At 46.8% G+C, this 16,096-nt stretch overlaps 1 protein-coding gene across 1 annotated transcript in view; it reads right to left on the bottom strand.

Annotated features, from left to right (window-relative positions):
• Nucleotides 1-16,096, bottom strand: part of LOC138503100 (protein argonaute-3) — a 2,065,845-nt gene that overhangs the window by 168,590 nt on the left and 1,881,159 nt on the right. Inside the window, exon 16 of the mRNA XM_069622607.1 lies at nt 15,961-16,095. Within this exon, the coding sequence (XP_069478708.1) occupies nt 15,961-16,095 (135 nt within the window). The remainder of the gene's footprint in view (nt 1-15,960; nt 16,096) is intronic.

Here is a 16,096-nt window from a genome sequence, read left to right as displayed (position 1 = left end):
ACAAGGATACAAAGTATTCCAAATGCAATTCACTAGAAGCTGATGTGTGCAATTGTAAAATTGGGAAGCGAAGTAAAACAGAAGTCTTTACTGGCCTCCAAAAGTTTGGAAAGAGTTGAAAAATAAGCTAACAGACTTGGCTCCGCTGGAATATATGGAGGTAAAGGTGCAAAAAGAAAAACAATCCTAACGAAGACAAACACGGGCACTCACATTTGGAAGGAGAGTGCCGATATTTATGTTTCTTGTGTTTTGAAGAAGCTTCAGGCAGTACCAAGCCTGGTGCTGAAAGAAAATGTACTCACTGTAGTGACTACTATACTCCTAGTCCAAGGTCCCCTTTCCTCCATACTGTATGGGCATTCCTGCAAGGTGATAGGACTGGAGCCTTTTGCACAGAATATGCACATCCCCTTTCAATTTAGGCACGCTAGCGTAGGCATGACCGTGACGCTCACCCCGCCCTCCAACGTAATAGCCCAGTCCCTCCTTATATGTGCATCAGGAATGACTGCCCTAACTACGCATATTGAAATGAGACGGATGGGGCAGGGGGGTTATTCCTTTGGAGGAAAGGGGACTATGGACTAGGAATACAGTAGCCGCTACGGTAAGTAACTTGTTCTTACTCTTACATTCTGTCCCTTTTCCTCCCTCCCACAAGGGCGAATTCCAGTCTATGGTGGCGAGTCAATTGGCAGGTATTTAAAGAAAGTACTGTCTGCCGACTAGCTGCATCTTTTCTTAAACTAACATCCAAACAGTAATGTCGACAGAAAGCTGACGGTTTAACCCATGTGGCTGCAGGGCTGATGACCTCCCAGGACACAAGAGATGGAAAGACACTGCTACTGATTTTGCTCTGACTAAGTGTGCATGAATACCTTCTGGTGAAGTTTTCCCCTGTACCAAGTGTGCTTCTGAGAACAAGCCACCATCCACCTAGGAATCTATGCCTAGCTTTGGAGGTCTGGCCCCTTCTTGGAGCTTTCTGAGTTAATTAGCAGAGGCGCCTAGGGAAGTGGCGTTGTCTAGGTGGGAGAAGACAATGGACAATATTGCAGTGACTCTGTGGGAGGCTAGGGAATATTTGTCTGAGAATCTCCGGTGTAGGTGGCAGGATTTAGACACAGTGTTAATGTGGTGTGAGTGTGGCAGGTCAGTGTCCATGTGCAACCCAGGTTTTTAACTGAAGGGGATGCAGTGGGGGCAGGGTGTGCCTAGGGAGGGAAAGCCAGAGGGTGGGTTGGGGGAAGAGAGACGTTTCTACGCAGAGCAGGATTGTGTTTTTCCAGGATTGAGGAGGTGGTGGTTGACTGTCATCCAATGATCAATGTCAGTGAGGCAGGATGCAATGTCAGGGTGGGGGTGCAGACGGGCTTGTGGGTCTTAAAGATGTGTTGTCGTCTGCGTAGTTGTAGCAGGTGAGGTTGTGTGAGCGGATACCTACAAAAATACTCTTTTTTAAATTATAGGTCCAAAACACATTAGATAAATGAAACAAGCAGGCAATATCACACACCACCCAGTTATCAAGCATATATAGAATCACCTTAGGTTTGTAGAAATGCATACAATTCACTTAAACAACTAAAAGGTAAGTAATGATGCAACAAGGAAAACCAGTTTACAAGAATAATACCCCAACTCCATAAATCCAGTACCTTTGTTAACTGGAGCACCGCACCCAAGTCACAAAAGGCTTGTCTCAGGAGAGTTGACAAAGGTAGGAAGAGTTTCGGTGGTGGTGAAATAAAGACTTGTCAACAATATTACAGGTAAGTAAAATTATTCTCCCATCCAATTCAAAAAGCAATGGAACAGAATGAACCAAAGTTTATTCTAAGGTTTATTAGAGTGGAGACAAAGGTGGCTGATTGCATTGAGACGAATCACTTCCTCAATAGATCGATTCTCAACTTTTATCCAAAAAGTTGAAACATTTTTAAAAGGTCGTCCATCTGGGGGCCTACATGTTGCTGTTAATAATGGAATGTACGTATTGGCTAGGTTGTGGGCAGATACATTTGAGGACTTATTGGTCAGATCACTAAGTAGCCAAAACAGATTGAAGTTGGGCCCCATATTAATTGTACATATTTATTGAAATGTAGTTGTGGCAAAAGAAGCCCCGTTTTTGGATAACCTGAATAAGATTGTGTCTTTTTTTATTTTAAATATAATATACATATAGCCACACTGGCTTTGTATATGCAACACACACACTTACATTAAACCATTTAATACAAAAAGTGAGAAAAATTCAGCCAGTTCATGTCTCTAAAACCAAAAAAACTCAAACACAATATACAGGGATAAAATACGATCATAAATAGGAGAACTACTGTCTAAGATTAGATCTTAAAACAGGCAATTATTATATTCTAAGATAGTTCACCTAAAATGTTCATGTTTCTGGGATAAAATGTCATCATGAAATAAATAAAATTAGTGTCATGACCTTCGATCCACAATTTCCACACATTACATATTTCTGCTTCATGTGTGGCATTATTAAAAGATTTAACATATCTAATCAGATTGAGGCTCTCACAATAAAACAAGATATGCTCCGCAGATTCAATCACATCAACCCCACATAATCGACATATTGGCTCAGATCCGGCCAATCCCATCTTTGCACCCTTTTTTAAAGACCTGGCTAAAATTGAGCTTCAATAACGGACATTCTCTGATGACTGCTTTTGAACCAAAAAGAGACAATCGCAAAAACTAAGCAATTTTAATGGCTGCCTTAAATTGCCTATGTTTGGATGAACGAGAATCTTCAACAGAAAAATTAGCAGTAAGTAATAAAGGAAACTACAGCACCTTCTCTTTACATTAAAAAAGCATGCACCCAAGAGTCTAGATGGAGGTAATGGATTATATTGTGATATGGATAGAACAAACTAATATCCCAGGGCATATTCCTACAACAGCAACATAGTATAGAGAAAATATCAGGCCTAATAGGATTGATCTGGTTGGAGCTAGTGGCAGCCATAATCGAGCTAGGCATGCTTCTGCCAAATGCGGTCGACTTTGACGGGGCTAAGCCTGAAGGCATGTGGGCGACTCTTGCATCTTATCATCGGCTCCCTTCGGTTCAGTAAAAGGTTGGACTGCCAGCGAAGTTGTGGCTGAAGCTCTACTGGCCATGGTCTTTACAAACACAGCCAGCAACGCATTACTAAAATTCTCTTGTTCCTTTGCTAACTTCCCTCATAGACCTATGCTTTCTCTTTAGGATAAGTGGTAAGACCTACTATGTGAGCGACATTCCTTTTTGCACTTTGCGTCATCTGGCCCGTCTCTCATCACCTTTCTCCATAGTCGGCTCTTATGTATCAACCTCAGAAGATTTAGGAAGAGAGTGGGCTGTCACATTTGAAGGAGGACGGCTTAGCACCCATTTAGAAACCCGTTCCCTGAAGGCCTTTGGGCTCATCGACTGACAAAGGATGCACAGGTCAACTTAGTGGTCCATCCCCAGGCTAAACACACAGATATTGTGCGGGTTGGTGATAGACATCTTGGAGCTGTAGTTCCAGCAGTGCTTGAAACCCAAAGGCTTCGGACCAGGTATAACAGCACTGAACGCTTTTTTTACTTTGATGTTTTATGAAAAATGCTTAATAAAAACAAAGACCGAGTAACAAATTGTTCAAAACGCAGGTAACATACCTTCCATTAACCCTCCCCGCCCCCCCCGCCAAGCCCAACACTACCAAGCTTAACTGGTTGTTGTTGGGGACAAGAAACATCAAAGTAATGAGAGCAAATATTCAACCATAACCAACATGCTGGGTTCGACAGAGAGAGCTAAAGCAAATGTACGTTTCCTCGACTCAGTGAGCCAAGTAGGGATTTACCTTAACAGATTATTAAAGTCTCAGAGCACTGCATTGGTCACTCAAGAGGACCACCGTCCAGTTCAACAAGAAGGATTTGTTAGGGAGAATTCTCTTATAAGGCTAATTTCCCAAACCTAGTGAGTCAAGCAGCAGCTTTGCTGGATTATTGGGGTTTGTTTTTTTCTCCTGCTAAGAGTGAGACTCTTTTCCTCCCACTCTTAGGCATGATTTGAGGTATGTCTTTGACTTATTGTGTGCTTATGGGCTATGCGGTCATTTACTCCATAGGGTATCTTCTGTCTTAATGTATGTGTTACACAGCGCCCTCAGTGCAGTAACACAGGGATGTCATAGTGACCCCCGAACAGACTCCATACCCTGGGACTGACTATTGTCTCCCAGGGCATGTAAAGTCACCAATGGCTTTACTAGTCCAAAATGGTGAACAGAACCAGTACAAACCATCATATTGTGGAAGTACTGGAAGGGGTTAGTTCGATTGCCCCTGGTTCTTTTTTCAAAGGGGCACTGTCCAGTCCCCCCTTATCGAGTTTCTGGCTGGTGGCAGTGGTAAACACTCGAAATATTCCACCGGAATATTTCCTATGGGTTTTTCCCATTGGTTTTAAACGCACCACTTTTTGGTGCAATGTTAAAGATACCGCTGGTTTATTTATTTAATATAAAATCACCGGTTGGGTCTTTTCGCCAGAACTCTTTTCTAAAATGGCGTTTGTGTCCGTCTCTGTAGCTCCAACCAAGGTTGGGCCCTTTGTTCCACTTTTTGGCGGGCTTCTCCACAGAAGCCCTCCAACTGGGGCCACTCTGTCTGGGTTCCACAGGATGTGTGGGTGGGGGAATTCGCACTCTGTTCTGATTTGCCCAGTGGTGAGCCGCCCGGCTCACCACTTAGCATGTATGAGTGACAGCTAGGCTGTTGAATGGGGGTTTTTCTGCATAAAAGCAGGGCTTTGGGGACTGGAACTTCAGAAGTCGCCACAGGACCTAAGAAATCCGAAGAGGGGAGAAGCTGTGCCATCTGCAACGACGACACCACCAGTGGAGCCCTGCTGCAACGACCTCACCACTTTCCTGACGACAAGAGAAGATCTTCTGCTGTAAGAGTCTTCTCCCTTTGAGCTGGTGGGGACAACCAGTTCCCCATTCGCCTTCCAGGACGTCCCTTGGTCGAATCGCCCGTGCCAAGCACCCCGGCGGCCGGATAGCCAAGCTTCACCACTGTGACCGCGAATAAAAGGAACGCACCTTTTTTACCGAACGAACTCCGCGGCTGGTCTCTTCCCTGGGCAGTGCAACGACTCCAAGTTTCCTCCTCGATGAGATCTTCTCTTCCCCTGGTCGAAACCACGAACTGCACCCGCTGCCAGGAACAACTGCCACCGCTGTAGCTTCCTCACTCTTTAAGCTACTGTGTTCCACCTGGCCTCCCTTTCTGCGGATTGCTAAAGGTGACCCTTAAATCCTTGGCTTTCCAACTGGGTTGACACCCAGACCTTCTAACTTTACCTTTCACATCAAACCAACCTCCTTTGAACAATTCTGCAAAGACTTGAGTGTTTTTTTAAACTGTGTGATCTTGGGCACATTTCGCCTTGCTCCATTTAAAGTGGGCCTGGCCTATGAACTTTGTCTCTACAGTAGACTCTGCCTTCACTAACTTGCTGTGGTCTTTGGGAACTGTTATTTTTATGACCTGCCTTTTTCTCTCCCTTTAACTTAATTATTGGAGTTCCATCTAAGTTCCGCGCTCACATCTGTTTTCACAAATAGTGGTGTTTTTACTTAGACTTGTCTAATAATTATTAAGGGAGGGATGTATACTTTTTCTGATTGTGTTTGAACTTGCTTTGATTTATAGTGCTTAGTCTATTTCCTAAAGTGTGTTTTAAATAAATAATTATATACTTTTGATACCAAGCTCTGGTCAGTGTTTGCTTGCTCTACTGTGTTTTTAGCGCTATTGTGTATGCTATGTATACTGCTCTACTCATCTTCAGAGAAGTCTGACTGCTCAGCCACAGCTACCAGGTAAATCTGGGTGGTACAGACTGCTACCAGTTGGGTTTACTGCTTACTCCTGTGGTCTTAATCTTCTTGCAGTGTTCCCCAAGGGAACTGCACAGGATTCTGCCTAACAGGATTCTATGTTATTATGGGTTATTGCTGAAAGCTTCTCAAAGGTAAAGATTGCACATAACTTGGTGAGCCACTCTGTCTTGGACGGGACAGTAAATTGTTTCCATTTCTGGGCAAGGGCTAGTCTCCCTGCTCTCAGCATCGCCTCGATCACCTTCGGGAAGCAGCTAGATTCCAAGTCCGAGGACGGAACGCCAGGGAGGAGCTCGAGGGGATGCATGTAGAGGGCGATGCCAACAATATCTTTAATCCAGCTCAAAAGCTATGTCCAATAAATCTGGATGACAAGTTCCCTGCTGGGTGCACTCCCTGGTGCAGAGAGGGGATGTCCCGGTGTACATTTTTGAGAGCCTAGTAGGAGGGTGATGCCAGGTATGGATAATCTTAAAGTTGTGCTCCATAGCCAAGGTATAAAGGGAGCCTGATAGGAGAACCTTGTAAATTGCCCCCCAGGTCATCTCATCCAGAACCGTAACCAATCTTTCCTCCCAAAATTGTCTGAAATTTTGCCTACCTTCCAGATTAGCTATAAGCAGAACTTGGTAAATTCTAGACAGTGATCCCTTTCACGTAGTGGATTCAGCATTTATTCTTTTAAGGGGTTTAAAGGGGCAAGCAAGTTCAGCACACCATTTGGGATTAGTAAGAATCCCTTTGAGGCAGAGGTATTCAAAGATCGTGAGCGGTTGGTCCCCCATGGCCCCAGCTAGTTGGTCATATTCAACGAAGGCGCTTTTTGGCGAAATAGTTGGCGGCTCTATCCAGATCCATATCCGACCATGCCTGTGGGTTTCGTAAACCCTATTTGCCCAGGTCGAGGCAGGCCCCCACAGGGAGGACAGGGGGGGAAGGCCAGGATGACAAGATCCTATTTGTTTTATCATTTTCCCATGAGGCCCAGAGGACTGCTAAGGTTGGGTGAGTTTTGAGGCGATCGGGGCGGTCCTTAGTCTTGGTTCAGAGGAGGTCTCGTACTTTCCTAGGAGCTGTGTGAATGTCATCAATATACGTCCAATAGGTACCCATCTCGTCCCTCATGTACCCTTAGCTGGGCTGCCTTAAAGTATTGCTTGAGGTCCGGGAGACCAAACCCTCCAACGGATGCCGGAAGCATCAAGGTTGCATGTTTAACTCTTGGTCTTTTCCCATTCCAGATAAAGCGATGGATCAGACCATGCAGGGTCGAGAAAAAATGGTGTGGGATGATAGTGGGGAGGGCCGAAAAAAGGTATAGGAGACGGGGGAGAATATTAATTTCAATCGAGATCGTGCGACCGAACCATGAGAGATTCAGCGAGGCCCAGCGTAGGAGATCTGCTTTTATCTTGGCCAGGATCGGGGAGAAATTCAACTCAACGAGAGCTCCCAGATCTCTAGGGAGAAGGATTCCCAGCTAAGGGGAGGCCTTGTGTTCGATTCTCATTCCCCCTAACTCGTTCCTTCCCCTGATTTCCTGTGCTTTTTCAACCATGGGCATTATATAAAATTGTATCAGATCGAGGAGTCGTGTTTGTTGGTCATGTAGGCAAGGATGTCATTGTCAAAAACTGAGTTTAAAGTCAAGTTCCCCACAGCGAACTCCTGTAATATTCTGATCCAACCTAATGGCGATAGCCAGAGGCTCCATCGTCAGGGCATATAAGAGGGGAGAGATGGGACATCCCTGCCAAGTACCCCTGGAGAGGAGGAGGGGAGATGGCACAGAGCCATTTGCCGCTACTCTAGCCGAGGAACCGCTGTACAATGTTGCAATCAACCGACAGAAATGATCATCCAGCCCCATCCTCTGCAAGACCTTACCCATATATGGCCACTTGACCCGGTCGAATGCCTTTTTAGAGTCTAGTAAGAGTAGGTAGGCTTCCAACCCATTATTTGAGGATTCCTGCATTAGGTCAAGTGTCTTTCTTACATTATCTGCCGCCTGCCTGGGATAAATCCAACCTGGTCTCCGTGGACCAGCGAGGGAAGATGTTGGGACCACCTATTAGTGAGTAACTTCGCTAGGATTTTCACATCCGTGTTGAGGAGGGAAATGGGGGTGCAGGACTAGCACAGTGTTGGGTCTTTTCCCTCTTTAGGAATGACCACGATGAGGGCCGATAGCATGGATTGGGGCAGGGATCCCAGTGCAAGGGCTGTGTTAAATAGTTTGGCCATGAAGGAGGCCAAGGTGGGGCGGAAAGACTTATAGAAGCAGACAGTAAAGCCATTGTCACCCGGCGTGGTATCTCCTTTCAGAGTTCTGATGGTGTATATTACCTCCTGAGTGGTGGGTAGCTCAAGGGAGTTAGCCTTCTCGGGGATTGGAAGCGAGTCAAGAAACCGGTTAGTATCGGTTCCATCTCCAGCATATTCCAACTTGTAGTCACTCATAAAATAAACTGAACTGTTCCGCTATCTGGGTGTTGTCTGTAGTTTTGCCCCACTCTGGCGAAAGCAGCGAGTCTACTCTCCTACTGTTCCTAAGTTCCCTCAACTTCCAGGCAAGAATCCTATCTGGATTCTCCCCCTTTTCCATACATCTCTGTTTTAGGAAGGTGAGTTTCCTTTCCGTTTGTTCTACCAAAAGAGCTGCCAGATTTGCTTTGAGCTGTTGAAGTTCAGCCCATCTACCCAGGAACATTTGAGACTTTAATTTCACTCCTGGTTGGATAGCCTACATTTGTCTCTAAGTAACCTTTCCTCATTTGCCCGTTCTTGTATTTTCCTTGTGCCCATGCCTATGAGAACACCCTTGATTGTGGCTTTAAAAGTATCCCAGACCCCCACTTTCCCGTTGTTGTTGATTGCGAAGTACTCCTTTATGTCGGCCAGTAGGGTCTGGGCCAATTCTTTGTTCTGCAACAGGAGTTCATTACATGACCATTGTGGTCTGTCGGGGGGCCTCAAGGGCATACCTATTCGGACTCTAAATTGTGGTTTTACCAGGGGACAATTTCTACATTGAAGTCAGTTATCCTTCCCCGAAGAGAGGTGTCAATCAGGATATAGTCTATTCTGGAGAACATAGCATGAGGTTTAGAAAAGAAAGTGAATAAGGGGCCGTGACCATGGCATGTTGTATGTGAATCATTAAGCCCCAGTTCCTCATCAACCCTGTGGAAATTGGTAGTCATCCGTTTCTGTGTATGTGAGTCTGCATGGGGGTTCTCGGATCTCCTTTCGCTCTCGGGGTGGAAAACCATATTGAAATCCCCACTCACCAGTAAAGTCCCTTCTTTGAATGCCATGATCTTGTTTTTCAGGTCCTCCCAAAATTGATCCTGGGCCTTGTTTGGGGCATTGGCAGCAACCGCTGTCACCATGCTGCCTCTGATCTCGCCCTTAACCATTAGATAGTGACCCTCCGGGTCCTTACGCTGGGCCTTAGGAGTAAAATGAGCTCTGGGAGACACAACAAGTGCTACTCAACAGATGGAGAGGTAACATCAAAGATAAAGAGGCCATCGCACTCGAAAAAGATCTTAAATCAATAAACTGTAATGTGATTAACAATGAACCCACCACAAACAATGCCAACCAACTAGATTGGATTATATCCAGAAACATAAATATCACCACACAGCGGACAGTCCCCTGCATCTGGTTTGACCATTATAAAGTTGAACTTATACTGACACCTAAGACCTCCATAAAAAAGCCAGAAAACGGGCCAAGCAACATTACCAATAGAAACTTTAAAAACCTCACGCCAGACATTTTAGCCAATACTGTTGCCACCATCCTGTCCTCTTCAACTGACAACGATTCATGCAACGACATTGTTAAAATGTACAACATACACTTTCAGAAAACTGTTGACACTTACGCCCCACTTAAACAAAAACAAATCCGACCTAACGTCAACCACCAAAACTGGTTTACGGATGAGACAAAAACCCTAAAAAAAGAAAAACGGAAACTAGAGAGGAAATGTCAAAAAAACAGACAGATGAAAATAAAGACATGGAAAGAAATCAACAAAAAAATACAAAAAAATATATATAACTGAGATTAAAAAAAGACTTCTATAACCAGCAAATATCTACAGCCTCCAACCGCTCAGGTAAACTTTTCCAAATCCTCAAGTCCATAGAAAAACCACCCTCTTTGTCACCCCCTTTCCAACCTACCCAAGAAAACTGCGAGAAGGTCCAACTGGCCTTCCATGAAAAGATTCTAAAGGCTCGGCAAACCGTCAGCCTCTGCCAGGTAGCCACTAAAATACTAGCCACTTTGGACATTACGGACCCACCCACTATTCAGGAAGAAAAATTAAAGTTCAAACCACTCAGCTTGGATGACACAAAAAAGCTTCTTACATCACTTATGCAGACATCATGCGCAGAAAATATCCTACCGCCAAAATGTGTACTTGAAAACTCAGACATATTTGCACCACTAATCCGTAGTATTGTAAACACCTCTTTTAAGGACAATAAAGTACTGCATTTCTATTAAAGCAGTAACAGTTAGACCCATAGTAAAAAAAACAGGACTCGTCCAACAAGATCTGATAAACCTTCGCTCCAATAACTAACTGCAATTTACTTCTAAAAATCCTAGACAAAGCCGCAACCAAACAACTCCAAACATACGTGGATGAACACAATCTATTTCACGCACAGCAATCAGGATATAGAAGCTCACATAGTACAGAGACCGTGCTTCTGGATCTACAAACCAGAATGCTGAACATCTTGGAAAAGGGAAAGACAGGCATGCTGATGCTTTTAGATCCATCAGCAGCGTTTGACCTGCTAGACCACCACAAACTCCAGGAAGCACTGAGCACATCAGGAAACTGCTCACAAGAGGCCATACATTGGATCTCCTCTTTTCTTTCAGATCGTAGTTCTAAAATACACTTGGGGGGAGAAATTCTTCAACCCCATAAGTATAAACGATGGTGTGCCCCAGGGAGCGAGTTTTTTCCCCTCCTTTTTAACCTCTATCTTCGCTGCCTCTGCACCCTTGTCAACAGCCTAGGTGTACTATTCACCAACTTTGCTGACAACACTCAGCTTATTATAGAGCTGAGTGGAAGCTACAGCACCAAAATTGCCACCATCTACATCATAATCGAGGCTTGCATGAAATCTAAATGGCTCTGCCTGAATAGAAATAAGACGGAGCTCATGATCTTTGGCTCCTCCCAAGCTCGAGCAAAATTGAGCTCAGACTACACCCAATTTAACAAAGAATTCTAGCATCCCTACTGTGGGCAAAGAGAAGACCCTGGGAATCTACTTGGAATCCTCCCTCGGAGCCAATGCCCACATAGCATATCTAAAAAAAACTGCAGATACTACCATAGACTACTCCGGCACATAAGACATCTTCCTAAACAAAGAAAATAGCACAATCATCGCTAGAGCCGTCATCTTCTCAAGACAGGACTATGGCAATGCCCTGCTATTGGGAACAAGCAAAGGCTGTGTTGACAAGTATCAAGTCATTCAGAATGATGCAGTGAGAGCTATAAAAAAGAAATCCGACAAAATCACATCACAGAAGACCGCAAAGCCTTACACTGGCTGGCGGTAGAAGACCGCATTACATTTAAAGCGGCCACAATTGTCCACTACTGCCTCTATGGCTCCGCCCCTACCTACCTAAAGGAGCAAATATCCTTGTATGAACCTGGACGATCACTGAGATCAAAAAACCAAGGTCTAGTTAAACTCATCCAGACAAAGAAACCAAATGGAATGGGGCACTCTTTCCCTGTTCAAACATCCCTAAAATGGAATAGCCTGCCTACAAGGCTCATACTAGAAACCAACTTTCAGATTTTTAAAAAGAAATTGAAAACATTGCTCTTTAAATAAAGCCACCCAACTCCTTAACTAGACCTCTTGTTTCCCGTCCTGTCTTACTCTTAGTTCTCCGTCTTTATGTCCGTGCCCTGATGTCTGCAGGCTTTCAGGCACGTAAAAAAATAAATACAAATACTCCTTGTTTCTTAGCCGAGTAAGAGGCATGGAAGATTTCCTGAATGGTCCTGGCCCTGAGAGATGGCTTCTTACCCTTCACTCAGTGACTTTCCTGGAGGTATAAGAAATGTAATTTAAGCCTTTTAAACTCTTTTACCACCCGGGATCTATTGTTAGGGGAGTTCAAACCGCGTACATTTAACGAACCCAATGTCAGTGTCTGATCTCATTTCTCTAATGTTCCCTCTTGGGCAGCACATATCACCTAAGTCCCCTTCTTGTCTCAGTATGCACGTGGTCCACACAAACGAATATGACTCCATGAAAGAGCAGCAACAGCTTGGTAGCGAGAAAAAATAACAACCGAAAATTAATCAAAATCAAACTCCCCAACCATCCCCCTTGCCCCCTTGAGCACCTGGACAGTGTGTGACTTCGATAGTGCCGCTAGGCCTGGCCACAAACGTCTACCTCCCCCGGGCTGTCAAACGCAACATAATACTCCCTCTGAGCCCACCCCCCTTATGCATTCAAACCAGAACATCTTAAGACGTCATCTGCTCCTCCGTCGAAATGAAGGAACCCCCGGTCACCTCCACTCTTATACCGAAGGGACCACACGTGATCAGGGCACAAAGTTACACCTCGGGAGTCCCGGGGTGGGTCTCGAAGACAGTATGTCCCAACACCTCAAGCCAATATTGGCCTAGAAGGGGACAGTCACTCGACAGTTGTGGGGAGGCCGGAGTCACCCTCCTGAATTTCCTGTTGCTGTGTACTCTGCATCTCTCGGTGAAGCCGTTGGCTTTCTGGGATTCGGTTAACTCTTTCCCTTGATTCTTCTGCTCGCGCTCCATGGTGGTCTCTTCCAGAAGATCGCGGGATACTCTGTGAATGTCATCTTCCGTGACTAGTGCATACTTGTAACCTTCATATTCAAACGATAGGGAGAAAGGGTATCCCCACCTGTACCTCACTCCTTTAGAATTAAAAAATGTTGTCAGGGGGCCACATAGGAAACATCTTGCAAGGTTGAGGGCCGATAGGTCCTGATAAATCGAGATTTGTGCATTTTCCCAGTCAATTGGGCCCTTTCTCTGTGCCAGCTCTAGGATCTTACTCTTTTCTGAGAAGTAATGGAACTTCACAAGGACCGACCTGGGTCCTCAGGAGGAAGCCCCCGCCCTGTGCGCTCTGTCGATTCTTGGCTCGTTGGTGTTGCTCTCATCGAAGAGTTTCCTAATCACTGTGTTGACGGCTCTTATGATGTCCGCCTGAGTCTCACCTTCTCGCTCCGGGAAGCCTAGGAATCTCTGGTTGCTACGGCGTTCCCTGTTCTCCAAGTCGTCCAACTCAAGAGCACATTTCTCCTCTCTTCTTTCCAATTCTGAGAGGCGCATGTCTATCTGGGTCCCCAGGAGGTCTGTCGGGGTGGCGTTTGCTTCCAAGGCTTGGACTCGGTCATCCATGGTGTCCACTTTTTTGTCTAGGGTATCTAGCCTTTTGCTGACGTCTGCTCTGAAGCCTCAGATTTCGTCCAAGAGGGCTGCCATGCCCTTACTGATTGGGTATCCAGCATCTCTGACTGTGAGGGGGCGGACATATCAGGGGACACCGATGCCGGAACCGGGGTGTGACAGAACATTTGTAGGGACTCTGCCCAGCTCATGAATGGGCACCAGTGTGGGGGAGTGTTCCAGGTGTTTTGAGGGCCCAGACCACAAATGTGGCCTCAAGGCCAGGCAGAGGTGAACAAAGTGATGCGGAAAGGATCTCTGGGAGGGGCCCATCGACGATCCAGGAAAGGGGCGAGTTGAAAGGAGCCCTGAGAATTCTCTGACGGGCCCGTGCGTAATGGTGATCAGTAAGGGACTCAGCTGCTCCACCCTCTCTCCTGCCCCTCGGCTCACGACTCCAGGGATTGTTGACTGGAATAGAGTCGATGGCCAGTGGAGCTCAAAACAGGGGCACCCAGCGAAGCCTCCAGGAACTTCCACCTTCACCCCAGCCCCGGCGGGAGCCACAGCTGCTGCGCTTGGGGGAGCACCCCGGGTGTGGAGAGTGCTCGTCAGTAGAAGGGATGAAGTGAGCTCCCCAGCCCCCCAACGAAGGCCCCCAAAAATCTCATACAGGGAAACAGTCGGAGGCAACGTTGTTACTGTCACCTAGGAACTGGCATTGATCTTGGGGCCACTGGGGTAATTAAGAGCAGGAGAAAGGACATATATAAGGGGACACCCACCTCTTCCACGATGAGGTGCCCCAGGTCAGTGGAGGTGCAGCTCGGCCATTCCTGGCTCCCAAAGAAGGCGCTGTCCCCTCCTCCCAAGGCTGCTGCAAGAGTGGGATATGGAACGAATGTATGCATGCACAGTGGGGAGAACGAGGGGGCCGCTGTGGGGAACTGTGGGGCTAAAAAGCAGAAAGTTTGCATGTGCCCATGGGTGTAAGTTCCAAGTTGAGTTCCAATAGAGTTATTGGTAGAGGGCAGCTCCTCCTCTTCTTTACAGGCCTGAGGAAGCAATGCTGAAAATAAATGGGCTCTGGCCAGGCAGGGGTCCTCACCTGGGGCAAATACTGTCAAATTGGGGGTTCACCTGCTCCCGCTCACCTGCCGATGAGGAGTTCTCGGGTGCCGGTCACCCCAAGGCCTTGACAGCCCTGGGGGCTTGCCTCTGGGGTCCACAGGTCCTGCCCCTCCACTTGTCCAGGCCACGGCAGTGAGGGGCCATGGCCGAAAGCCCATGGGCCTTGAGGAATATGGAGGGGGTGGGCCAGAGCACCAACCTGATCTGCCGCGGACCTCATGTTGCCTTAATACAGGCCTTGTCAATTGCGGGGTGGAGAGGTTCACAAGGCCGGCGGGAGGCAAGTGTGAAAGGAGGAGGCGCAGGAGAGAAAGGCCCTGGCTTGCCCCGCCGCCAGGAGGAGCGAGATGACACCCACCTCTTCAAAGGATCTCCGGCCTTGATCCTCGATGCTGGGCTGGTCTTGGGCACGTAGACTTGCAGTACGGAGGGCGGGTTGGTCTCACAGTACCGCCCCGCCCTGCTCCGCCGGACATTCGGGAATATCCAGAGCCTCACCGGGTCGCCGGCTCACCTCTCTGTGCCCGTCCCAGGCTCAAAACGTCCAGAGGGCAGAGCTGCCACCATTGTGGGGTGGGATTCCACCCAAAGCTCAGGGTGGCGCACTCTGGGGCATCTTGCCTTCCTGCGCCGCAGTCCGCACCTCAGATTACACCCCTGCGCCTTGGGGGTGCACTTCTCCCCCCTCTACGAGGGGCTATTGTTTACCTGCAGCGTTCGATGCAGGGCTGCAGGCTTCCGTTGGTTTGAAGCAGGCCAGTTGCAACTGAGGGTGAGCTGCGTAGTTCACCATGGAGGCGTAGACCGGGTTGGCTGGAGTGCGCAGTTCGCCTTCTATAGAAACACATATCTCTGTTGATTATATTTTTCTACCTGAAACCTTGAGTCAGTGTTTGCTTGAGTCACAGTAATTGTGGTCCCTTTGTGTAATCTCTGCTACTGCTCATGTACTCTTGAGATAAGCCTGGCTGCTCCGCCACTGCTACCACTCTGACATAGTAGTACAGGCTTGTACCAAAGGTAAAACTTGTATTGCCACCTGTAGTCTTAATTGTGTGTAGTGGTCCCTAAGGGCTCTGCACAGGATTCTGCCTAACACTACCTACATAGGCACCTGTGTCTTGTCCGGGGTTGAGGAGCACGAGAGCCAAAGAGGGTGTTGTCATGCTGGTATTGGGGAGTAGCTATCCAGATGAGGAATATGTGGTAGGATGCAATCCATTAAAAGGAGGAACAAGGCCAAGCAGATCATTTAAGATTGAGGGGAGCAATGCAAAATCTGCAAGTAACAATCTCTCACAGCAAAAGCTGCCAGTATTATTTAGCTGAAAATATTTTACCTCAGAATGCAGATTATTTCTAAAACAGTTTTTGGATAAATACAGCATGTACTAGTAAACAAAACAGTTAAGGCAAATGATCATGGCAAACAGGAAATACCCTTTCAGTGCGATCAGCACAAAACAGTCGCGTGTGGTGCCGTTTCTGCACCACAATGTAGGTTATTCCAGGTTGGTAGTCCTTTTCCAGGCTGATGCATGCTTCTCGGATTGCTAGCAGCTCATAATACAAGACC

This window comes from Ambystoma mexicanum, chromosome 11 (assembly GCF_040938575.1).
Source record: "Ambystoma mexicanum isolate Mex_15411 chromosome 11, UKY_AmexF1_1, whole genome shotgun sequence".
NCBI classification, from domain to species: domain Eukaryota; kingdom Metazoa; phylum Chordata; class Amphibia; order Caudata; family Ambystomatidae; genus Ambystoma; species Ambystoma mexicanum.
This window is presented reverse-complemented; position numbering and strand designations above follow the sequence as displayed.